The 25,556-nt window shown below is 44.8% G+C and overlaps 1 protein-coding gene across 2 annotated transcripts in view; it reads right to left on the bottom strand.

The window, feature by feature from the left end:
* The window catches only part of LOC144891341 (uncharacterized), an 86,202-nt gene extending 67,398 nt beyond the window's left edge, over window positions 1–18,804 (bottom strand). For both annotated transcript variants that reach the window (XM_078774285.1, XM_078774286.1), the window contains exons 1-2: window positions 18,462–18,804; window positions 17,768–17,879 (exon numbers count right to left, since the gene is read on the bottom strand). In XM_078774285.1, the coding sequence (XP_078630411.1) occupies window positions 17,768–17,879; window positions 18,462–18,576 (227 nt within the window). In that variant the 5' untranslated portion in view covers window positions 18,577–18,804. The remainder of the gene's footprint in view (window positions 1–17,767; window positions 17,880–18,461) is intronic.
* Window positions 18,805–25,556: the final 6,752 nt, after the last annotated feature.

Genomic DNA, 25,556 nt, shown 5'->3' with positions numbered 1-25,556 from the left:
CACATAAGTAAGTAGTCGGCATGTTTTGCTTCAAGTACATAACCCGGGTTATTTTTATTTTCTGGAGCAATCGAGGCAGCGGTCTTCTGCCCATACACCGCCCAAATAAAGGGATGTGTCAGAAGAATATGTTGCACACTTGTAGCGATCGCCGGTATGGCAGGTACTCTATAAATAGTAAAAATAATATAGTGGTAAATTGCAAACAATTTGTTAGCATTTGGGCATTCTATATATTTTCAGAACATTCTGGAATCAGAATTATTACAAGGTGTAATATTAATAGTCAACGAGACACCAGAAATTATTTGACAAAAAACAAAAAAACCGACACAACCATACAACTTTATCACTACTCAAAGAACAAGACATTTGTCAAAACGGTTACAATTAAGCATTTTTTTTTTTCAACATTTACTTGTAAATCAGCAATGGATACAATAACACAGCTCAAATATATCCGAGTATTCTTCATTTTCTAAAAAAAATTAAAACTTCTTTGAACTCGAATTTCTTTCTTTCGCATGACCAGTAATCGGTGTGTAATGGATTGAAAACATCCGTTTTAGTGCCTTTGTCTGTTATTGTACTTCAGATGAATATTTTGCCGAAATCCCAGTATTTGATTAAACATTTGGAAATGATAAAACCTCCAAGATGAAGTTTTTTTTAATCAACATTTAAAGTTGGAGCAAATTAGTTTTTGTTATTGTGTTTTATTTGTTCCAAAACGTGTTTGAGGTTAGGAAGATTTTTTTTCTCGGGAGAACAGGGCTATTTAGGTTGTTCTATGGTTGGAAAGGTAATGTTCGGGCTATCCCAGAATCCTAATGGGGTTTCAGGCACAGCTAAGCTGCGACACCGAGTGGACTCTATGGGAACAGCACCAAAGTTTATGTGATTCTTCATGCTGGTGTCCATTTTTTTTCATGAAAAATATACAAGGTCAACTTTTACTGGAATATGGAAAAGAAGCAAAAATGAACGAGTTTGGATGATGTCACCTACCCTGCCTGTTGGTCACTTTATGGGGTAAAATCTTACACTGATGTCTACTTTGGGTATGGTATTAATCATTGACAGCTAAAACAAGCAAGTTCATTTATCCACCAAATAAAGCAAATTGGGTCTACGTCCGGGATCTAAAAGTGTATTTGTATAAAATAATAAAATAATATTTTTATTAATTAAAATTTATTAATTAAGTATTAATTGGTAAATTTTTGGGGAAATTGGGGTAAAGTCTTGGGTGAAGGTTAACAGGTGTTAACGATAGTCACCATGGCGTTTGTGGCACAGAACTTTGCGGTAACACCGAGTGAGGCACAGTTCCGAGCGTTACTAAAGTCGGACCTCTTGAAGTAGGCCAAACATTTTAACTTGGAGGTCCGAACTAATTTGAGGAAGGCAGAGTTGCAGGCCACGGTGATACAATCTATGGTGGGATTAGGAACATGGGACGAGTTAGCCTGGGAGTGGCTACCCGAAGAACCAGAAGACGTTGAGCTCTGGAAACTGGAGTTGCAATTACGGAGCCAGGAACGGATCAAAGAAGAAGAAAGGAAAGCAGAAAAGGAAAGAGCAGAAGAAGAAAGGAAAGCAGAAAAGGAAAGATCAGAAGAGGAAAGGAAAGCAGAAGAGAGGAGAGAAGAGAAACAAGCAGAGGAGAGGAGAGTGGAACGAGAACTCCAGGAAAGGTTAAAAGAAGAAGAAAGGAAAGCAGAAGCGAGGAGAGAAGAGAAACAAGCAGAGGAAAGGAGAGTGGAACGAGAACTCCAGGAAAGGTTAGAAGGGAGAAAAGCAGAGGAGAGGAGAGCTGCAAGGGACCTCGAAGCAGAGGAGAGAAAAGCGGAAATGGAATTAAAGGAACGTGACATGGAGCTTCAGCAAGAAATCAAATTCAAGGAGCTGGAGTTAATGAGAGAACGGGGAGAGGCACCACCCTTGCTGACGGGGTCGACACCTAACCAGAAAACCTGGGATGTGGGCAGACATGTGAGGCTGGTTCCACCGTTCAGTGAAAAGGAAGTCGCGAAATTTTTTCCACACTTTGAGAAAGTGGCTCGACAATTAAACTGGCCGGAGGAGGCCTGGACCATACTCGTGCAAAGTGTGCTGGTGGGGAAAGCTCAGGAAATTTATTCGGCGCTACCAATGGACCAATGTGCAGATTATGAGGTACTGAAGAAGCACATCCTCAAAGCCTATGAGTTGGTTCCGGAAGCTTACAGGCAAAAATTCAGGAATGCCAGGAAGAGGGAGAGTGAGACCCATGTGGAGTTTGCCAGAGTGAAAGAAAACATGTTTGATCGGTGGTGTGAGTCAAAAGGAGTCGGGAAAGACTTCGAAACATTGCGGGACTTGATCCTGGTGGAGGAATTCCAGCAGTGTGTCCACGAGGACATCAAAGTGTACCTGCAGGAAAAGAAAGTACCAAAGTTGTGGGACGCAGCCACCATGGCAGATGATTATGCCTTAACCCACCGAATAGGGGTCCACAAACCTAACTCCTCGCCTAGACTTCAGCAGGGGAGTTATGGAACACCCGGTGCGGAGAACGACCTTACATGGCGGCGGCCTCGAGATGATTATGGGGACAACTATGATACCCCAACTGTTAGAAATCCGAGGGCTACGGGCCCAAGACAAACTTATTTTTCGGGGGGCTCAAGGCCGACCCCGAGGTTCTCCCCCGGGCCTACTTGTGCTTTTTACCATAAAACTGGACACTTGATGTCCCAATGTTACCCCCGGAAAAGGGAGAACCCGGAACGGAATCAGTCTAGTGCGACTCCGAATGCACTGGCAAGTGTGAGAAATCATTCTTGGAGAGCAGAGCTGGGGGAAGATTCCCCTGTCAAAGGTACGGCGTCCCGGGAGAACCTTGTTCAGGAGGGCTACAAACATTTCATTTCAGAGGGGTTCGTGTCGCTGGATGGCGACCCGAGTAACCAGAAGCCAGTTAGGGTATTGAGGGACACAGGAGCCCACCAATCGTTGATGCTGGAGGGCATTTTGCCATTGTCGGAGAAGACGGCAACTGGGGTTAGTGTGCTTTTACAGGGGGTCGGGGGCTATGTTAAAGCTCCGCTTCATGTCATCCAGTTGAGTTCTGAGTTGGTATCCGGGCCGGTCACTGTAGGCTTACAAGCCACCCTTCCTGTGGAGGGAATCTCTTTTATTATCGGGAATGATTTGGCCGGGGGGCGAGTTTCGGGTAATCCAATAATGGTGGACAAGCCCAGTAAGAAAAATAACACCACTCGGTTAGAGATGGAGATTCCGGGTATCTTTCCATCCTGTGCAGTGACTCGGGCTATGGGTAGAAAACACGCGGAAGAGAAGGAGGAAGAAAGAGAGGGGGAGTTGGAACCCTTAGAGGTACGGGAAGACAACTCGGAAAAGGGAAATAACCAGGGGAGGGATTCCCAGGAATTTCGAGAAATGGTAGCGTCTGGAACGCAAGGGGACGTGGAGTGTCCGTCGGAGACCGCGGAGAACGAAGTGGAGCAAACCGCGCTGGTCCGAAGGAGACTAGTGGAAGAACAACACGAAGACTCGGAGATCCAGAGGTTAATTGAGAAAGCCGTTACAGAAGAAGAGGCTACGAAGATACCTGTGGGGTATTTCATGAAGGGGGAAACCCTAATGAGGAAATGGAGGCCCCCGGAGGTGCCCGCAGACGATGAGTGGAAAGTTCACTATCAGATTGTGGTGCCACCGCTGTACCGGAAGGAGATCTTGAGTTTGGCACATGAGACCCCTTGGGCCGGGCACCTGGGAGTGAACAAGACCTGTGACAGGATATTGGTACATTTTTTCTGGCCGGGACTGCGACGGGATGTGGCGGAGTTCTGCAAGTCCTGCCATTCTTGTCAGCTGGTGGGAAAGCCGAATCAAAAAATCCCGCCCGCCCCGTTAAAGCCAATTCCAGCTTTTGAAGAGCCATTCAGCCGAGTCATTGTGGACTGTGTGGGCCCTTTACCCAAAACCAAAGCTGGACATCAATACTTACTGACCATCATGTGCGCGTCCACCAGGTTCCCCGAGGCAGTGCCTCTGAGGAAAATAACGGCGGCAGTTATTGCAAAGGCCTTGATTAAATTTTTCACTTGGGTTGGTCTACCTAAGATCATCCAATCGGATCAGGGGTCCAATTTCATGTCCACACTGTTCCAGCAAGTGGTACACCTGTTGGGGGTGGAACAAGTAAGATCCAGCGCCTACCATCCCGAGAGCCAAGGGGCCCTGGAAAGGTTTCACCAGACTTTAAAGAATATGATCCGAACGTATTGTTTTGAATGTGCCAAGGATTGGGATGAAGGGATACCCCTATTGTTGTTTGCGGCGAGGGAGTCCGTGCAGGATTCCTTGGGATTCAGTCCGTTTGAACTGGTGTTTGGACACGCAGTGCGGGGACCGTTGAAATTGGTGAAAGAACAGTGGTTACTACAGGAGTCCCGGACACCGATGGTGGAGTATGTGTCCACAGTGAAACACCGATTGGCAAAGGCGTGTGAGGTGGCACGACGGAACTTGAGAAGGGCCCAGGGGAAAATGAAGGAGAGACATGACAAGACCTCGCAGATAAGGAATTTCAGTCCTCAGGACCGGGTGTTAGTATTGCTGCCCGTTCCAGGTCAGCCCCTCCAGGCTAGATATTTCGGTCCTTATGCAGTGGAGGAGAGGGTGAATGAGACAGACTACGTGGTGACCACTCCCGACCGACGAAAAAAGCGACAGTTGTGTCATGTCAACCGACTGAAGAAATATCATGAGAGGGAAACGGTGGAAGACGTAGTTCCTGTCTCACCGGTCGTACCGGTGAAAATGGACGGAAACGCCGGTGTGAAGTTTGATAACTTGGATGACCAGGCCTGCCCCAAATTGACGAACACCGAAGTGTTGAGTCATTTGGATGAGAAGTTAGGTCATTTAACAAGGGAACAGCAAGGACAACTGTCCAGCCTAATGTTCGAATTTAAACATTTGTTCACAGATGTACCTGGTCGTACGGACTTAGTATATCATGATATCGAGGTGGGGGAGGCCACTCCAGTGAAACAACACCCCTATCGGATGAACCCGGTGAAGATGGAGTATCTTCGGAAGGATATATTCCTTCGGAAGGATATGCAATATATGTTGGACAATGACATCATCGAACCAAGCAACAGTGAATGGAGCTCCCCATGTGTGTTGGTTCCGAAACCCGATGGCAGCTTCCGGTGTTGTACAGATTTAAAACGGGTGAATGCAGTGACCAAGACCGACTCCTATCCGCTCCCGAGGATTGACGACTGTATTGATCGAATAGGCCCAGCTAAATTTGTTACCAAATTTGACTTGCTGAAAGGGTATTGGCAGATCCCTCTTACCGATAGAGCCAAAGAAATCTCAGCTTTGGTCACTCCGAATGGGTTATATCAGTACAAGGTCCTCCCTTTTGGGTTGAAGAACGGGCCGGCTACATTTCAACGACTGATTAATAGGCTCATTGCAGACCTGGAGGGGGTGGAGGCATATCTGGATGATGTAATCATCCACACCATGACCATGGAAGACCACATTAAGCAAATCCATGCATTTTTTCAGACGATGTCCGAGGCAGGTCTGACCATCAACTTAGCCAAGAGTGAATTTGTAAGAGCACAGGTAGTGTTCCTCGGCCATGTAGTAGGGCAGGGTCAAGTACAACCAGTGACCGCCAAGGTAGAAGCTATCGATCGCTTCCAAGTCCCAAAGGGGAAGAAAGAGCTGATGAGATTCTTAGGTATGGCGGGGTGGTACCAGCGGTTCTGTAAGAATTTTTCGGATGTGGTAGCCCCTTTAACGAGTTTGTTGAGAAAGGAGACCCCATTCGTTTGGGATGGCAAATGTCAGGCGGCCTTTGCCCATGTCAAAGCGATACTAATGAGCTCTCCGGTCCTAACCGCTCCAGACTTTCAGGCACCTTTCAAGTTGGCCGTAGATGCAAGCGATGTGGGGGCTGGAGCGGTCTTGTTACAGGAAGATGAGGATGGGGTGGACCACCCCGTGTGCTACTACTCCAAAAAGTTCAATAAACATCAGGCAAATTATGCCACCGTGGAGAAAGAGACCCTGGCTCTCCTGCTAGGGCTTCAACATTATGAGGTGTATTTAGGAATCACGTCCTTTCCCATAAAGGTCTTTACGGATCACAACCCCTTAACCTTCATTCAAAGAATGAAAAATAAAAATCAGAGGTTGATGAGATGGAGTTTGGCTTTGCAGGGGTTCAACTTGGAAATTGAACATGTACGGGGCCGGGACAATGTCGTGGCGGACGCTTTGTCCAGATTGAGTTAATCTGGGGGGGGGGGGGGGGGGGGTTGAGTTATCTGGTTGGTTTCTCCAAATTGGCCGGCAAAGAAAGTTTTCGCTGGGTTCGAACTTTCTTTCTTGAAGGGGGGGAGTGTTACATATTTATGTGAATGTATGTGAATTACCATTCAGGTCTTTGCTTATCCATGTGTAGTAGATTAAGGGTTGTTGTGGTTGGAGGGTCAGGAGCCCTTCTGAAAAAGTGTCCGGAAACGGAAGTGACCGGAAACGGAAGAAGAAAAGACACGAGGAAGAAAAGCGACGAGTATTCTTCTTCCTCGCCCCGCTCCGACGAAAGGTGGGATCGACCTTGCGCCGCGTGGAAAAGCGGCGTTCCGAAGCCCGTCTGGCGAGAGGAGTTACCGGGACGTGTACCTACCCGGTGGAGACGTCAAGTTGACGTGGGGCCATGCATCGACCCCGCGTCTGGCACCGTTCGCGGCACCGTCTAAAAAGACGCGTACGGGTCGCACGTTGGGGCCTAACCCGCGTTGCAAGCGGCGTGGGGCTTTTGGGCTTGCATTACCGTACCCGCTTCGCATGGCCACGAGGGGCTGCAGCCGGGGTGCCTGATACGATACCTGCCCGGTGGAAACACGTCCACCCGGGGTTCGTTCAACCGCCCGAGTGCGGCGACGCCGACCATCATCTTGGTCAGGAGGGGCCCAGAGACATTGTGAGGGGCAGAGACCAAAAGGGGGTCGTGAGTACCAAAAGGGGACACACATATATAAGATGGCCATCTTAATCATATAGGGAATTGATTGTGGATTGGGAATTGTTGATGGTTGTTTGTTGTTGATTGCTCGGGGAATATATCCGTGATTGTATCCTGGAAATTGTATGATATCCTTACCCTGGAAATATATCATTGAACATCAGTTTCTCTTGGGTGGAATTCACAGGGATTGCGTTGCGAAAGCGCATATATAATACTACTTTCTGGCGAAGGTCCTCTCACGGTCCGGGGGTCACCGAGACCAGGTAGTCACCGAGGGGACCACGTAACAGTACGATGACTCAATATGCCAATAAGACAAGTCTAACTGTAAATCCTTCAGTGCCTGGACTGCAGATGGAGGCCTATGAAGAAAATGACCATTAATCACAATATAGTTCACCATTTGTTGATAAAACAAATTGTATACACCTGATTTCTAAAGTCTTTAAGAACATGATCAGTTTGTTCTGTATAAATCTGGCTAAAAGACAATCTGTATCATTCGAGTAAACGGTGTTTAAAACACCGCACTCATATATACACTAAGCACGGTTCTAACTTATCAGGACACAAACGGCAAAAAATGTAATTTCAGCGTTCTTCAGATCTATGAATTTCCCAACCAGTTGAGGCAGGCCTGCTGAGCGCACGAACCTCGCGTTTGAGTTTCATGGACTCGGCTTATTTGAATCTGATGGCCCACGTAATCTTGGAGCTTGGCGTGTAACGCAGGGCGCATCTCATGAATGAAAATGAACAACACGACATTAATCTGAAACCAGAAATACTGCTATGATAATGTAACCTCGAAATTCTCTTTTCAAATACAAAATGGCATCACTACAATAATTTGGAGAACGTTTAACCTTTGAGCATTCATCCAAACGTTGAAAAACAAATCACAAGGAAACTTTTCAGGATGTTTTAAAAATGCCACCCAATATACATCCAAAAATGTAGTATGAAAATGCTAAAGTGTAATTCTAAAGGGTAATTGTAAAGGGTAATTCTAAAGTGTAATTCTAGAGGGTAATTGTAAAGGGTAATTGTAAAGGGTAATTCTAAAGGGTAATTGTAAAGGGTAATTGTAAAGGGTAATTCTAAAGGGTAATTGTAAAGGGTAATTCTAAAGTGTAATTCTAAAGGGTAATTGTAAAGGGTAATTCTAAAGTGTAATTCTAAAGGGTAATTGTAAAGGGTAATTCTAAAGTGTAATTCTAGAGGGTAATTGTAAAGTGTTTTATTTGTTTCTGGGCATTACCTATTTCATATTAAAAATGCCAAAACTGACCCACTTCTTTCAGACATGGATGGATTGTTTTTTCTCTTTCTGTCTGCTTGGCCGTCAGACAAAATTGAATTCAATTCCAAACAGGAAACTTACTGTTTTTAGCAACGTCATAAAGGACACAAACAACAGGCACGAATAACTAATGTAACTTCCGTAATGTAATGTAACGAATAACTAATGATGGACTTCCGTTTCCGGTCTTGCTGGCGACGGTTCGTTTTTTCGCAGGTCTCCACGCTCTCCATCGAAATCGAAGTTAAGTCATTGTTCCAATTTGTATTTTCGTTATAACTGTATTTCTTTTATGGTGTATGTACGTATATTGTCCCGTCAAAGATTTTTGGTGCAAATCTTTCATACCTGTATTGAAAATCGCGTTAATTCGTGTCGTCTCGAGGTCTTGTACAGTGTACACTGTACAACCTTGAGGCTTTGTTTTTCTCTCAGCGCCTGTCGTTTGTGATCCAATAACTTTCGTTCTCTGTTTTCGCAGTCTTTCCACCCCAAAGCCTACTTCCTTATGTAAATCTCAACTCAAAAAAACAAAAAAAAAAGACTACCTTCTCTGTGCTCATTCGTTTATTCATTCTTATTCGTTCATTCGTTCTTCGACCACGTGTTTCTCCCCCATTTCCCCAGATAGATTGTCAAATTTCAATTCGTTATTTTATCGTCCATGTGATATTGTTTGATTATAGTTAGTTTTGGTTTGAATTTCCTGTAACTCGTAATTAATTAATTAATCGTTTTCTGCTCATCGTGTGTGGCCTTGTAGTTGTACCCCCGTCGGTGTTTTGTTAACTTAAGTGTGTTTTGCTTGGCTCTTGGTTTTTTCCCTTCTACCCCGAACATAATACTGTCTAACGTTCTAAATCCCCACCCCCCCCCCCCCCCAAAAAAACCAAAAAAAAACAAAAACATTTATTTTATTTTCTCCACGTGTACTGTTGTCTCATCCTGTATTTTCTGTCCAGGTGTGCTGTTCGCCCCACCCCCATTATCTCCTTGCCATCCACCGTTTGCCCTGTTCACGTGACTCGTGGTGGTCCCTCTCGGCTCTCCCCCCGTTGGTATTTTTGTGCATATAAGATTGTTCATAGTTCTGTTTAAATATTTTTAAATATGTTTAACCTTTCCCCTTCTGTTTTTTATTCAGTGGTATATTACAACACGCTGTTTTTCTTCCTATTTAAAAGGCTTTTCTCAATTTCCTCTCCAACTCATTCCACTTCAAAAAAAAGAAATTCAATATCTTATACGTCTCCCTCACTACATGGTCTAAATTCACATTCATTCCATCCCTCCTCCATCATCCTGAACCGGATTGCTAACTTGAAAATCACAACAAACCCAATTTGTTATCAATGTTCGTCTTTCATTAATCATCCACTTTCTAAACTCCCCTCTTGCCCCTCCCATCCAAATCCCCCCCCCTTGCACCTACACTCCGAAACTTCCCCCTTGCCCCACCACTCTTAAACTCCCCCCTTGCCCCTCCACTCCTGAACTCCCCCCTTGCCCTTCCCCTCCTAAACTTCCCCTTTGCCCCTCCCCTCCTAATCCCCCCCCTTGCCCCTCCACTCCTGATCTCCCCCCTTTCCCCTTCCCTCCAAAACTCCCCCCTTGCCCCTCCCCTCCTAAACTCCCCCCTCACTCCTCCCCTTCAAAACTCCCTCCCAATCCCTCCCATTCAATTCTCCCCCCATACCATTCCTCTCCAATTCTCTCTCCTCCCCCCTCCTCCTCCAAGCTGCCTCCTCCCCACTTCGTCTCCCTGCTATCTCAAACCTCCACCCCCCCAAACCTTCTACTTTCCTCTGCCCCCCCTCAAACAACCCCTCACTGTGCCGCATCCCTTCACCAGCAAACCTTTCATCCTCCTCATCCTTCCCTTTCTTGGAACTCTTCTGCAACATCTGAAACACTATCAACTGCTCTCCCTACCTCCCCCTCTCATCCTTCATCTTACCCTACTCCTCCCCTCCCCTGTCCTGTACCCGATGCTCCCCCTCTCTCTTCATTAACGGTATGGACCTCAAACATCCGGGGCCTTCGCTCAAACCTGACTGATCTCTCCATACAGGTTGCTTCTGACAATCCAGACTTGATCTGCTTAACAGAGACTTTCCTCCTTCAAGATGTCTCTGATTCCTTAATATCTCTTCCTGGTTACTCCCTCCTCCGGTATGATAGACCTGAGCCTCGGCCTGGTGGTGGGGTGGCTATCTTTGTCAAAAACTCTCTTCCTCACTCTCCTTGCACTGCTCTCTTTCCTCCTCACCCGCAGGAGTACCTCTGGTTACGGCTTCCTCTCCGCTCCCACCTTTTGTTCATATGTGTTCTGTACCGTCCCCCAAACAGTGATGACTCCATCTACATTTCAATGTCTGACAACATGGACCAACTTCTATCCACTCATCCCAACTCTCTCTTCCTCATATGTGGTGACTTCAACTGTCATCATGCCACCTGGTTGGGTGTGGGTTCCTCTCTCACTAGTCATGGCACCTCAGCAAAGGACTTCTGTGACTCACTGGGATTGACACAATCTGTCAATTTCCCGACCCGGATCTCAGCCAATGGAGTATCTTCTCTTCTAGACTTGGTTATGACAAACTTCCCTGCTAATGTCTGCTGCTCTTCTTCTGCTCCAATCGGTTCTTCTGATCATGTGCTTGTCAAAGTGGACATCTCTCTGGCCATTCTCAGAGAGCCTCCTCAGCGTCGACGAGTCTGGCATTTCACTCAGGCCGACTGGGACGGTCTTCAAGCAGCCATTAATCGTCTGGATTGGTCTCCCATCTCCACTGCCTCTGACATCAATTCTTCCTGGGAATTCTTCCAAAGCAAACTGATCTCTCTCATGCACAGATTTATCCCATCTCGCCTTCAATTGTCTTACCCTTCCTCCCGTCCATGGTACACTGAATCTTGTGGTGAGGCAGTTGCCCTGAAACAACTTGCCTTTGCCTCTTGGAAGGCTAATCCAACTGAAGGAAATCTCAGTTCCTTCCACCAAGCTCGGAACAAGTGTGTGTCTACCCTCAGGAGTGCCAGGAAGCACTATCTCTCCTCACTCAAGAATGAACTCTCAAACCTGTCTCCTTCCTCCAAATCCTGGTGGCGTCTGGTCAAATCCGTTTCTGGTGTTTGTTCCCCCTCCATCCCCTCCCTTACCTCAAATGGCCACACAGTTGACATCGCACGTGACAAAGCCGAATGCCTCAACTCTGTGTTCGCCTCGAAATCCTTAGTCCCAAACCCATCTCTCTCTGTTCCCACCTTTCCCAGTCGAACCCAACTGCTCCTGGACTCTGTGTCCTTCTCTCCTGACAAGGTGGAGGAGTTTTTGTCAAACCTCGACTCTGATTCTGCAACTGGACCAGACGGCATCAGCCCACGGGTCCTAAAATCCTGCTCTGCCGCTCTATCTCACCCTCTCTCTGTTCTTTTCACCCTATCTTTTGCTCAAGGTCATCTGCCAGCATCCTGGAAATCAGCTAACATTACCGCTTTACACAAAAAAGGTGCAAAAACAGATCCTTGCAACTACAGACCAATCAGCCTGCTCCCAATTATCAGCAAAGTCATGGAATCCATCATTGCTTCGGATATGAAATCTTTCCTCTTCTCCAATGGCTTGATCTCTGATCATCAATTTGGTTTCAGACCAGGTCACTCTACTCTGGACATGCTGCTTCTGCTGTCTCAACAATGGATGGAGGTCCTCAATGCCAAACAGGAAATCAGAGCTGTCTCCCTTGACATATCAAGGGCCTTTGATACGGTCTGGCACCCAGCTCTGCTCACCAAACTCTCCTCCTATGGTATCCATGGAAATCTCCATGCATGGCTTGCGGACTTCCTCTCTGGTCGTAGTCAACGTGTGGCCCTGAATGGATTTCTCTCATCTCCCCTTCCTGTTCAGGCTGGAGTTCCCCAAGGAAGTGTGCTGGGCCCTGTGCTTTTTCTGGTCTTTATCAATGATCTCTCTGACTCTCTGGAAAATCCTCTCTATCTCTTTGCTGATGACTCCACTCTCTGCCGCTCCATTCCTCTTCCCTCAGATCGGCAGTCTGCAGCCTCCTCACTCTCTGAAGACCTGGACAAAATCACAGACTGGTCAAACAAGTGGAACATGTCTTTCAATCCTGCCAAATCTCACTCTCTTACTATGTCTCTCCGAAAAGATCGACTGGACAACCCTCCCATCTACTTTCTCAACAATCCTCTCCAAGAAGTTCTGTCACTCAAGCTTTTGGGTCTCACTATCTGCCATGATCTTTCTTGGGAAAACCACATTTCCAAGCTGGCCTCCAAAGCCAGTCGCCGACTGGGCATCCTCCGTCGTGCGAAGTCCTTCCTCGGCACACCTGAGCTCCTCACCACATACAAGGCTTTCATCCGCAGCTCAATGGAATACTGTTCTCCCCTATGGGCTGGTGCTCCTGCCTCACACCTGGCTCGGCTTCACGCTGTTGAATCCAAAGCTTTCAAAATCATTGGAATCTCCCGCGATGAAGCTATCTCTGAGGGCCTTTCACTCACTCACCGCAGGCAGGTAGGTGGTCTTTCTGTCTTCTACCGACTCCTCTCCGGCCTTGCTCCCCCAGCTCTCTCTGTGCTCTGTCCCCCAAATATTCCTACAGGTCGCACAAGATCTGCCAGCAACCCTCTGATGGTTAAACTGCCGAAATCTCGGCTCTCTGCTCACCTTCACTCTTTCATTCCTCTTTTCTCCCGCCTGTGGAACAAACTCCCACACTCCCTTCAATCCCTCTCCTCCCTCCAGGTCTTTAAAACAGCTGTTCACCACCATCTCTTATCTTCCCCCATCCATAACCTTGATCTTTTCTACCCCCACTAATTCACCCCAGATCCACCTTGTTTGAATTGAAATTCCAACTTATTTCCTGGAAATCCTGGCAGTGTCCATATGTTTATACCTCTCCCACGCCCCCCCCCCTTCACATGCCTCCCCCCCTTCACATGCCTCCCCCCCAAAGCCCTCTCCCTCCCACAGATCTCTCCATGTCTCCATGTCTCTCGGTCCCTGCTCTCAAATGTTGTGTTTGTGTCCTTCCCCCTCTCTCCCCATCTTGTCTACCGCTCCCGATGTTATTTGTTTTATGTGTCTGTTTGTCTTTCTGTGTGATTAATGTTCGCTCTTTCACGAGCCTCGATCTTGTATACAAAAAAAAAAAAAAAAAAAAAAAAAAAAAACGTGTCAAATAAGGTGGTGTAAAAGTTTCCCCAAACACCAACGGCTGTAAACTTCTCAAAAAAGTTTGTTTTCTACAACATTTCAAATGTTTATTTTATTTCAATTGAATTATATACTTGAACACTGTGGAACACAAATCGCCTTATTGGCATTTTCAAATACCTTCTGTTTAGCAGTAGGACAAAATATTATGGCATTTTAAGTCATTTTGACCAATCAAATTTGCCGCTCGCAGACCCCGTCCATGGCCTTTTCTCTCTCAAGACCGTTGGGTTGGGTGTTCTTGTTTTCATTAATTTTATTCGCGTTTTTGCAAATCAAATCGTTGGTACCAATTGTATCAACAAATCCCACATTTGGCATCAGTTGTTACAATTTTACACCTCCATTAATTTCCAAATAGTTAAATAACTATTTGGTTTTGAATGTTGTCATTTTACTTTTGTTCAATAAACAGACTGTTCCTTGAGCAGAGAGGAAATGGTAACCTTCCCTCGTTTCATTTGGTAGATATGGTAATATAAACAAGAACGACCGCACTGTGGTCACATCATGCAACACAAAATATATATTTTTCGCCTATTCCTGCCACTCAACTCAATCATCCTTGCTGTTGAAAGTATTATACAATTCATCTCCGAGGGTCTTCATGGTTTGGTTCAATACTTTGGTTTGGTTCAATACCCCAAGGCAGTATTCTGGGCCCTGTGCTTTTTCTGGTCTTCATCAATGATCTCTCCGACTCTCTGGAAAGTCCTCTCTATCTCTTTGCTGATGACTCCACTCTCTGCCGCTCCATTCCTCATCCCTCAGATAGGCAGTCCACAGCCTCCTCACTCTCTGCAGACCTGGTCAAAATCACACACTGGTCAAACAAGTGGGACATGTCTTTCAATCCTGACAAATCTCACACTCTTACTATGTCTCTCCGAAAAGACCGACTCGACAACCCTCCCATCTACTTTCTCAACAATCCTCTCCAATTAGTTCTGTCATTCAATCTCTTGGGTCTCACAATCTGCCATGATCTTTCCTGGTAAAAACACATTTCCAAGCTGGCCTCCAAAGCCAGTCACTGACTGGGCATTCTCCGTCGTGCGAGGTCCTTCCTTGGCACACCTGAGCTCCTCACCACATACAAGGCTTTCATCCGCAGCTCAATGGAATACTGCCCTCCCCTCTGGGCTGGTGCTCCTGCCTCACACCTCGCTTGGCTTCACGCTGTTGAAACCAAAGCTTTCAGAATCGTTGGAATCTCCCGTGATGAAGCTGATTGTGAGGGCCTTTCACTTACTCACCGCAGGCAGGTTGGTGGTCTTTCTGTCTTCTACCTTCTTCTCTCTTGCCTAGCTCCCCCATCCCTGTCTGTGCTCTGTCCCCCAAGTACTCCTACAGGTCGCACAAGATCTGCCTGCAACCCTCTTTGGTGAACCTGCCAAAATCAAGACCCTATGCTCACCTTCACTCTTTCATTCCTCTTTTCTCCTGCCTCTGGAACAAACTCCCTCATTGTCTTCAATCCCATTCATCCCTCCAGGTGTTTAAAACAGCTGTTCACCACCATCTCTTATCTTCCCCCATCCAAAACCTTGATCTTTTCTACCCCTGTTAATTCGCCCCAGATACACTTTTCTGAAATACCGCCTTCTTTCCTGGAAGTCCTAGCAGTGTCCATGTGTTTTTATACCTCTCCCACCCCCACCCCCCTTCCCACGTCTCCTCCCCCCAAGCCCTCTACCTCCCACAGATCTCCCGAGGTCCCTGCTCTCAAATGTTGTACTTTTGTGCTTCCTCCTCTCTCCCAATCTTGTCTCCCACTTAGTCCGGCAGCTAAGCTAAATATAGCATAACAATTGTGCATTTTGTGAGGAAAGCACCAAATTTGGCACACTAGTAGACTATCATATTATGAAAAGATCTGGATATTGGGCCATCTCAAATTCAGAGATTTGATTTTTGCAAGATTTGCAGATTTTGCAGATTTGCAAGCTGAGATTGCAACGCCAGGGACGGCCGACTCCTTCCTGCGAGCTGCCCACGTCACCCGCACAAGAAGAACTCATCAAATCACTGCAGCAGCACTGCACATCCTGCAACACCGTGCGTATGAACGCCACTGTATGACATATGCTGATGATGCAGAAGACCTGCCTGAGTTCGAAGACTGGTGTCACCAGAGAGGAGAAGACATTCCCAACTTTCAGTACTGGGCAACTGTGCTGGAACTAGAGATGTTGGTACTGATCTCCATGCGTTCTCTGCGGCAGGCTTCATTCACGATGTACCTTGATGCCCTGACGGAACTGGTCCCATGGTTCCATGCCTTAGACCACACACACTATGCCAGGTGGGCCCCTGTTCACCTGAGGGACATGGTTGCACTCCCAATGAAGCACCCAGATGTAGCCAGAGAATTCAGGGCTGGCAACTTCACTGTACAGAAGACGAAGAAGGTGTTCTCTTCGATCCCAATCGAATCGAAATCTTGCAAAAATCAAATCTTTGAATCTGAGATGGCCCAATATCCAGATCTTTTCATAATATGATAGTCTACGAGTGTACCAAATTTGGTGCTTTCCTCACAAAATGCACAATTGTTATGCTAAGTTGCCCCACTAACTCCCTTTATTTCGTCTTATGTGTCCGTTTGTTTTTTGTTTATTTTGTCATTAATGTTAGCTCTTACACGAGCCTCGATCTTGTATACAAAACAAAAAAAAACAATTATGAGTCTCACGGACATCTGGGTCTGTTTTCAGGGAACTAGTACACCCACTCCGTTCAGGAGCGGTAGGAAGGATCATGTCATCTTCTCTGGGGTATATAGATTACTGTAGATCTAGGCTCGGGCCTCATGAATGTCAGGGGTGTGTTCAGTGAGCAAACTTCTTGTAGAGGGCCTGCTAAGGGGCTTAAGCATTCAAGCAATAACTTCATTCAAAATCGTTGATAAGGAACGGTTGGCTTGGCAAGCACTAGATAGCTGCTTAATAAGTGAACACATGCCTGGTTTATTGCCTTTCACGTTCGTGTTTTTTCAGGCAATGAAAAGAAAAAACATTACATCACGATTCAGCTTACATTCTCAAATCTGTCTCCATAACCTTGTGCCAAGTCTGTCCGGTTGTTCCCATGTGAATGAATAAGATTATATAAAGCCATGTCTGTCCCCTGTTAAAATCAATGTTGAATAAGAATTGTTTAAAAAGTTTATTCAAGCCCGTCATCATGCAAGGTTTGCTCCTCCCTAAAAATAGTGTTGCATAATTATTGTTAACGGCCCCATATTGGGGTCAAACAATCCGTGACGAATTAGCTCTGATATAGACGTGGTGGTGACATGGGTGAAGGTGTTGAGTTATTCTTTTAATAGTGCATTAAATTTGTTTCCCAATCACACTGTCATCTTTTAATGGCGCATTAAATGCGTGTTTCCCAGTCACATTGTTCATCTTTTAATCGCGTATGAAATGCGTCTTTGCCAATCACGCTGTTCATCTTTTAATAGTGCATTAAATGTGTTTCCCAATCATGCTGTTCATCTTTTAAGAGTGTATTACATGTGTGTTTCCCAATCATGCTGTTCATCTTTTAATAGTGCATTAAATGTGTTTCCCAATCATGCTGTTCATCTTTTAAGAGTGCATTAAATGTGTGTTTCCCAATCATGCTGTTCATCTTTTAATAGCGCATTAAATGTGTTTCCCAATCATGCTGCTCATCTTTTAAGAGTGTATTAAATGTGTGTTTCCCAATCATGCTGTTCATCTTTTAAGAGTGCATTAAATGAGTGTGTTCCCAATCATGCTGTTCATCTTTTAATAGTGCATTAAATGAGTGTGTTCCCAATCATGCGGTTCATCTTTTAATAGTGCATTGAATGTGTGTTTCCCATTCGTATTGTTCATCTTTTAAGAGTGCATTAAATGTGTGTTTCCCAATCGTACTGTCATCTTTTAAGAGTGCATTAAATGTGTGTTTCCCAATCGGCCCGTTACCGGATTTTATCACAGGTTGTGACCACAGTGCGGTCATTCTTGTTAACTACAAACTGTTAGGAACATGGTACTTGTACTGAAGTAAGTTTGGTCATCACCACAAACATTTCAGAGCAATTCTAACAATAGCAAAAAAAAAATCAAAAGGAACAATTCAAAAGGAATATGTCCTTCATGGTGCAATGTACCTGCATGCTGGGCAGCGGCTTGTTGTTGCTGCAAAGTCTAAGGTTGGTGCACATTGCCTAGGCTCTCCCTGGGAGGCAGTATGATTTGTAGGTACTGGCAGATTAGCAGTAGCTGCAAAACGAATTCAAAATGGAGAACAAACATCATACGACCACCAGCACTCACTATACTGAATAATGATTTGCAGATTAACAGGTGGTTTTACTACCAGTCATTGCAGTTTGAAGTCACAGAGCAAATTCGTTATTTTCAGATTCATCATAAAGTTGGTGCAATTCATTATTCATGTAAAGTTATGTGAATGTGACGCACAGGGTGTGTCGTCAACAACAAAAAAAACAAATAATGAAGTCAAAACCAAATTTTGGATGACGTCAAAACGAGCATATAATGACGTCAAAACATTCGTTTATATAGTCTAGTGCGACGTCAAAACAAGCGTTATAAAAAGTGTGACGTCAAAACTTGAACGTGTGACATCAAAAGATATGATAGTTATTGTGACGTCAAAATACATAACGCGTTGTCGAAACACATACCGTGTAAAGGCTAAACAAGTATAGTGTGATGATGTCATACTCCAACACAAGCCACGGATTAAACTTTCGCATTGCATTATTGACGATGACGTCACGTGTGCACGTTTGTACAGTTCAGGCACGGACATGTACAATATACGGGGGAAAGTCGCACCTCCATTCGCAGTTCGGCGCAGAGGATCCGCAGCTCCCGGTGCGGTTCCGTCTCCGCGGTGAGCAGCAGCTGGAGCGTTCGGGGTGAGCAGAGCTTCCCTCTCGTAGTCCCGCATCCCCGGTCTTCCGCTGCAACGGGAGGGCCGTTTGCGGCTCCCGAGTCCTGCTACACCGAGTTCAAAGTGCGTATCGAGCACAACCTTGGCGACTCTTACTTAACTAGTGCTGGTACCGCTAACAATGTCGCCCTTCGGCTGTCGCTGTTTAAACCTTGTTACGGCCTAATTCCATCTTCACAAACAAACTTGCGCAACGACCACGCCTGCTCCCTCCCAGCGGAGACCACCAGGAGGCGAATTATAGTTATCATCTGCCCTCTTATGGAGTTTACTGGACTTTCAACTTTCAGATCCGATCGCATCGTGAACTTTTAAAATTTCATCATGAACTTTTCAATTAAATCGAGAGAGAGACAGAAACAGAAACAGAGACAGACAGAGACTTTTTTTTTGACTTTTGAAGTCCTTTTATTATCAAAATAATACAAAAAAATGTATTTATATCTTCACACCAATCATAAATACATGAAAAAGCAATGAAACGAAAAGGTTACAGAAGTATCACGGCACACAATTTGCCAAAATAAACCATTAACTTTATACAACCTACAAAAATATTACCAGTTGGTTCTCATGAACCTCACACAACCCTTCATGACACCAAGTATTGGTGAATTCATCAAGATTGTTTGCATCCTTATAGAAACAAAACTCTAGTTTAAGTCTTGCTGACACGAGGGCATTGAAAAACAACATTACATTGCATTCCCCGGCAGGTTTACCGTTCAATTTCTCCCTTCTTGAGAGATATATTGCCAGCTTGGCTGTTGCGACAGAGAGAGAGAGAGAGAGAGAGAGAGAGAGAGACTTTTTTTTTTTTTTTTTTTTTGACTTTTGTGTTCTTTTATTATAAAAGTATAAAAAAAACCTTTCACATAGTAGTTGTAAACAGAGCAACCAGTTTAAAGAAACATTTGCATAAGGATCATTACTACACAAAAAGGAGCAAAGGATATTTAAACGAAACCAGCAAGTACAAAAATATTTTACAAACAATTGCGAAAAAAACACAAACAATTTTAAGGACATGCTCACGCAAGAGCTATGAATACATCAAAAAGCAAAATTAAGCATTTCGTTCCTCACAGAACAAATAACATTTTTAACACACCATCTCTCAGAAAATTCTTGTTCTTTTCCGTACTTGCTACAATACAGGTACTCAAGCTGTATCCGAGAACTAATCAGGACTTTCAAGGTCAACAAAATATTACAAAAAGAAAATTCACCACCTTCCACCTTCTTTTTCCTTGTTTTGTAGATTGCCATTTTGCCTTCAGCAACCAAAAAGTTCGCTAAAGCAGTTTCAGACTTATGCACAGCAGAAATAGGATAACCACAAATAAATTCAACAAAAGAAAAAGGAAGCCCCATTTTCAAAATATTGGCATGCAAGAACTTAAACAAAGGAACAAGTCTTCTGCACCCAACATATACATGATAAATCGTTTCGCGACTTTCACAAAAGGGGCACACTTCAGAAATGTCATTTGAAAATTTGTGCAACAAAATGTTATGAGGAAGAATCCAATGCGCAAGTCTCCATTGCAGGTCGCCCGTACGCTTGGAGATTGGGGGTGCATATAGACTGCGCCACACAGGAGTAATAGGTGAAGGAGCTGACAGGTGCTCTCTCCACTGAACTCCAAAAGGGCCTTTTACAAAATCGGCAAAAATAAAGCGCACACAACATTCATGCAACGCCCCTTTCTCAATGGAGCTAAGGGGTACAAATTTTCCATTAAAATTCAAAAGCAAAACAGGGAAAGCGTATTGGTCAAGCAAACCCACAGGCTCAAACAGGCTCCTGAACTCTACTCCAAGATTATTTGCTGCTCTTGAGATAGCAAAAAAAATCTGGCCAATAATCCTAATGGATCTGAAACCAGAGCTGGCAGAAATTTCGTGAGCAGACTTCCATCTTTCTCTTTGAAAGTCCAACAAATTATGGACAGAGAGAAGATCTGACCCCACAAAGTACTGGACAAAAGTCCTGGAAGAAGGAATGGCTGAGAAAAGGTGGTTGTAGAAGATTGGCTCGTTGAGGAATGTCGAGGTGGTAATGGAACCGGCCTCACGACGCAACGACAAGGCCTGCCAGGCCTTGATCACACTCTGCATGTACAGCGGAAGTGATGAGACATCGATCTTTGGGAGATCAAGCAAAAACAGTTCGCGACCATATCCCAGCCGACCTGCTTGCTTTAGCAAACACAAGGTTAAACTCTCCCAATGCATGGGGCTGTAAAGAAACTTCTTCACAAAAAGGAGGCGGAAAGTCATGAGCCTGCTGTTGACATCAACGAGCCCTTGACCCCCCTCATTACGTGGAAGGCTGAGCACGCCTGGTCGGAGCCAGTGTTTACCACCCCAGAAAAAATCAATTAAATGTTTCTGGATGGTTTTGATGAGCCATTTTGGTGAGAGAGAGAGAGAGAGAGAGAGAGAGAGAGAGAGAGAGAGAGAGAGAGAGAGAGAGAGAGAGAGAGAGAGAGAGAGAGAGAGAGAAAGAAAGAAAGAGAGAGAGAGAGAGAGAGAGAGAGAGAGAGAGAGAGAGAAAGAGAGAAAGAAACACACACTTTTGACTTTTGTATCCTTTTATTATAAAAGTATAAAACCATTCCACAAAGCAGTGTTAAACCAAGCAACGAGTTCAAAGAAACATTGTATAAGGATCATAAACACACCAAAAAAGAACAAAGGATATTCAAAAGAAATCAGCAAGTATAAAAATTTTACCAACCAAAGGTGAGGACACAAACAGAAACCACAAACAATTTTAAAGGAAATGCTCACGCAAGAGCTATGAACACATCAAGAGCAAATTAAGCGTTTGATTAAATTAAGTGAAAAATTGAGAAAGGGAAAGAGAGGGGGGGGGGAGAGAGAGAAGGGGAGAGAGAGAGGGGGAGAGAGGGAGGGGGAGAGAGAGAGAGAGGGAGAGAGAGAGAGAGACTTTTTTTTGTTCTTTTTCTTTTTTTTTATTGGTGATCCCAATGCGATCCAAATGGACAGACCAGGAGACAAACCTCGCACAACCAGTAGCCGGGAGCGACAGAGCATCCGTGTCCTTCCCAACCGTGTTCCTTTCTGAATGCACCATGTAACACGTCACCATGTTCACTGCTGGAGGAATGTTTGTGAACGCATTACATCATAACACTTTTCCGATATGTTTTCCTTGATGAACTTGGGGACTTGTGAGCCACTCCAGAGGTGTTGGAAAAAGGCCGATCATAATGGGCAGGTGCTCCATCTTGGAGGTGCTCCATCTTGGAGGTACGCCATCTTGCAGGCACGCAATGTTGCAGGTTATCCATCTTGCAGGTCATCCATCTTGCAGGTGCCCCATCTTGTAGGTTCTCCATCTTACAGATGCTCCATCTGTATGACGCTTTGGAGTTGCAAGCTTTCTGGGGCTACAGCGGTGATCCGTTCACTCATTTACCCCCGGGTCGAGCTGTAACCCCCCCCCCCCCCCCCCCCACAAATTTGGAGAGAGAGAGGGAGAGAGAGAGAGAGAGAGAGAGAGAGAGAGAGAGAGAGAGAGAGAGAGAGAGAGACAGAGACAGAGACGGGCTGTTTCTTCCTTTTATTAAAAAAACAAGTACAAAAAGTTTTAATTAAAACAAAAGCCGCGTCGATGTTACACAATGCCTAGATGCAGCTGTGCCTATAACGTCGATGTTATAGGCACAGGACATTCCTATTGATTCGATTACTTGATGTTATTTTTGTGCAAAGTGAAAATATATCTCGGCAATTTCCCGTGTGTGGCGACGAATTTTTAATATATCTCGGCATTTTACCATCTGTTATTTCAGGTGGTGTATGACTGACCATGCCGCGATATAAAAAAATATATATCTCGGCAATTTCCCGTGTGTGGCGACACGTGAACGAAGCTATGCTCCTCTCTCCACATTATTGTGACGACGTATAAATTAAATATTTCATCGTGACGATTGTCATCAAATGGACGAATTTTTAATATATCTCGGCATTTTCCTGTCTGTTATTTCGGGCGGTGTATGACTGAGCATGCCGCGATTTAAAAAAAAAATATCTCAATGGACTTGAAGTTACAGGCCTTTGAGAATTCATTTCGTTCTATAAAGGGCAACTTTCATCGGATTTTCTTCCCGTTTTTTTTCAACCGAGTCTAAAACTATGTTAGCGACTGTGAAAAATGAAATGATATATCGAATTTGATTTGAAATAAAACTGTGTGAGAGAGGAAGACACCACGGGCCTACAAAACAGGCCTCAAAGCTATGCGAGTTAATAAAATGGTGGATATTTGTTTATATGAAGCCTCCCCCAGAATGGGTGGAGCTATGGTTCCCAGAATGGGTGGAGCTTTGAGGTTTTGTCTCCTCTGCAAGAACAAGAAGAAGAAGAAGAAGAAGAAGAAGAACAAGAAGAACAACAACAACAGCAGAGCGCACTCTATGACGAGCGTCTGCGACACGGCAAAAAATACGAGGATATAAGACCCGTCATTTCACTGACGGGAATACTCATCTAAACTAATTTTGGAAATATCCAAAACCCTTGATCTTTTTTACCCCTGTTAATTCACCCCAGATCCACTTTTTTGAAATACCGACTTCTTTCCTGGAAGTCCCAGCAGTGTCCATGTGTTTTATACCTCTCCCACTCCCCCCAACCCCCCCCCCCTTCCCATGCCTCCTCCCCCCAAGCCATTTCCCTCCCACAGATCTCCCGATGTCCCTGCTCTCCATCTTGTCTCCCGCTCCCTTTATCATATGTTTTATGTGTCAGTTTGTCTTTTTGTGATCAATGTTAGCTCTTACACGAGCCTCGATCTTGCATGCAAAAAAAATAAAAAATATATAGAACTGCCATTTTATAACTGCAGTGATGACCAGTTTCCTCCGCCTTCCCACTTTCATACAACCCCGCTTTCACATTATTACTATTTTTTCTCAATCAATTTATCCCGAGATAATGCTCAAGAAATTTTATCCTGATCGGATGAAGTTTTGTACTTGTCGAATTATGACGTCATTATTCACAAGGTTTATTCTCCACGGAGAGTTCTTTCCAATGAGACACGTCTCAATTTTGTCTGTGCAGCGCTTTTGGAGATATAGAGGTGTAATTTTTTCGGTTTTTCCAACATAGAGGCCATACCACGTGACTTCATTATTATTATTTATTACTTCATGACATTATTACTTCATTACATTAGAGGTCCAGGCTACTGGAAGGCAATTATTCAACTATAAAACCATTTGTTTTATACCTTGTCACTTACCCCCCCCCCACCCCCCCCCCCTCCCCGCGTCCCCCAGCCCTCTCGCTTCCACAGACCTCCCAATGTCCCTGTTCTCTACTGTTGTTGTGCTTGTGTGCTTCCTTCTCTGTTTTTTGTGTTTAATGTGTTAGCTCTTCCACAAGCCTCAATCTTGTATACAAAAGGTTTATTTTGCAAACGATCTTGTATACAAACAAAAAAAAATCACTGGGTTTTTTTTTACCTTTGGTACCAGAATGATATTTGAAGATTTCCAATTTTGGGGAATAACACCATTGCCTAAGATTGATTAATAGATACATGTGAACACTGGAGCAAGTTGTTGACTTCACCGTTTCAGAACCTTATTGAAAATACCATCTGGACCATTGAAAATACCACCATCAGCCTTGTTCACTTTCGCCTTTGCAAATTCATCATGAACCTCCTTCACATTCACTATAAGAATCTTGTCTGAGTCCTGAATCTTATCCTTTAACATTTCCACAACAGAATCATTCTCAACTCTGAAATCATGAACATCAAATCTACAATAAAAAATCATTCAAATTATCAACAAAGTCTTTAGTACAATCTGCTAGCCTCATCGATGTGTTTTTATATCCAGTTATACAGACTTGGCATTTAATATGGAATATATTTTTTTCTTGACGGGTTTACTTTCTGAACTCAGTATATTAATCTGGTGAGTTTATTTTACCCTTCGGTGATGTCTTTGTTGAAAGAACCAAGTCACTGTCTTTCGCAGCAAGAAGTCAATAACAGGATTATATCACAGGTGGCGTCACAAAATGCAAGGACAGGTACATTTGACGATTGGCTTCACAATCGGGTATATAAGGGTTGTTGCGTTCTGTATTAGTGGAAAACAATTGCTGCACGTCTCCAAAAGTTATTGCCGCTTCCTCTGGAGATGGTCCGTCAACTTGGCAATGCTGTTTGTCATGGAGTGGTGGCTTTACGAAATTCTGGCATGAAACAGCGTGCTATTGCTCAGCAGTTTGGCATCACTCAAGGTCAGGTGTCAAAGATCCTGAAACGAAATGCTCAGAGGGGTGTCCCTACTCCAATACCGAGGCCAGGACGTCCACGCAGAACCACAAGGAGAGATGATCGCCAGCTGCACCGGTTAGTCTGCAATGGCCGTACTAAGTCAGCTAATCAGCTTAGGGCTGAGTGGCAGCAACTGACAAATGTGCCTGTATCCAGAAGGCTAGTCAACCAATGACTGGTTCAAGCAGGCTATCGTACCAGGCATCCCCTGAGAAAGCCACGCCTGACCAGACAACACAGCCAGCGCCGATTGCAGTGGGCCAGAGAGCACCGTCAATGGCAGCCAGGACACTGGAATCACGTGACCTTCAGTGACGAGTCTAGATTTCTGGTCTATCGTCAAGATGGCCGCGTCCGAGTGCGGAGACAAGTGCATGAAGCCCACAACAAAGATTGTATAGTGCCAAGAGTCCAAGCTGGAGGTGGTGGGGTGACCGTTTGGGCTGCTTTTCATGCAGGGGGCAAAACTGACCTGATTGTTCTGAATGGAAACCTGAACCAGTTCAAGTAGAGGGCCATTCTGGAAGAAACATTGCTTCCATTTGCTCATGCAGCCTTTCGAGGAAACTTTGTCTTCCAAGATGACAATGCACGGCCTCATCGTGCTTGCATGATCCAACACTTTCTTGCTGACCGTGGTGTG

This window comes from Myxine glutinosa, chromosome 3 (assembly GCF_964187855.1).
Source record: "Myxine glutinosa chromosome 3, kmMyxGlut1.1, whole genome shotgun sequence".
Taxonomy (NCBI): Eukaryota; Metazoa; Chordata; class Myxini; order Myxiniformes; family Myxinidae; genus Myxine; species Myxine glutinosa.
The sequence above is the reverse complement of the archived record's forward strand: the minus strand, read 5'-3'. Positions and strand labels throughout refer to the sequence as shown.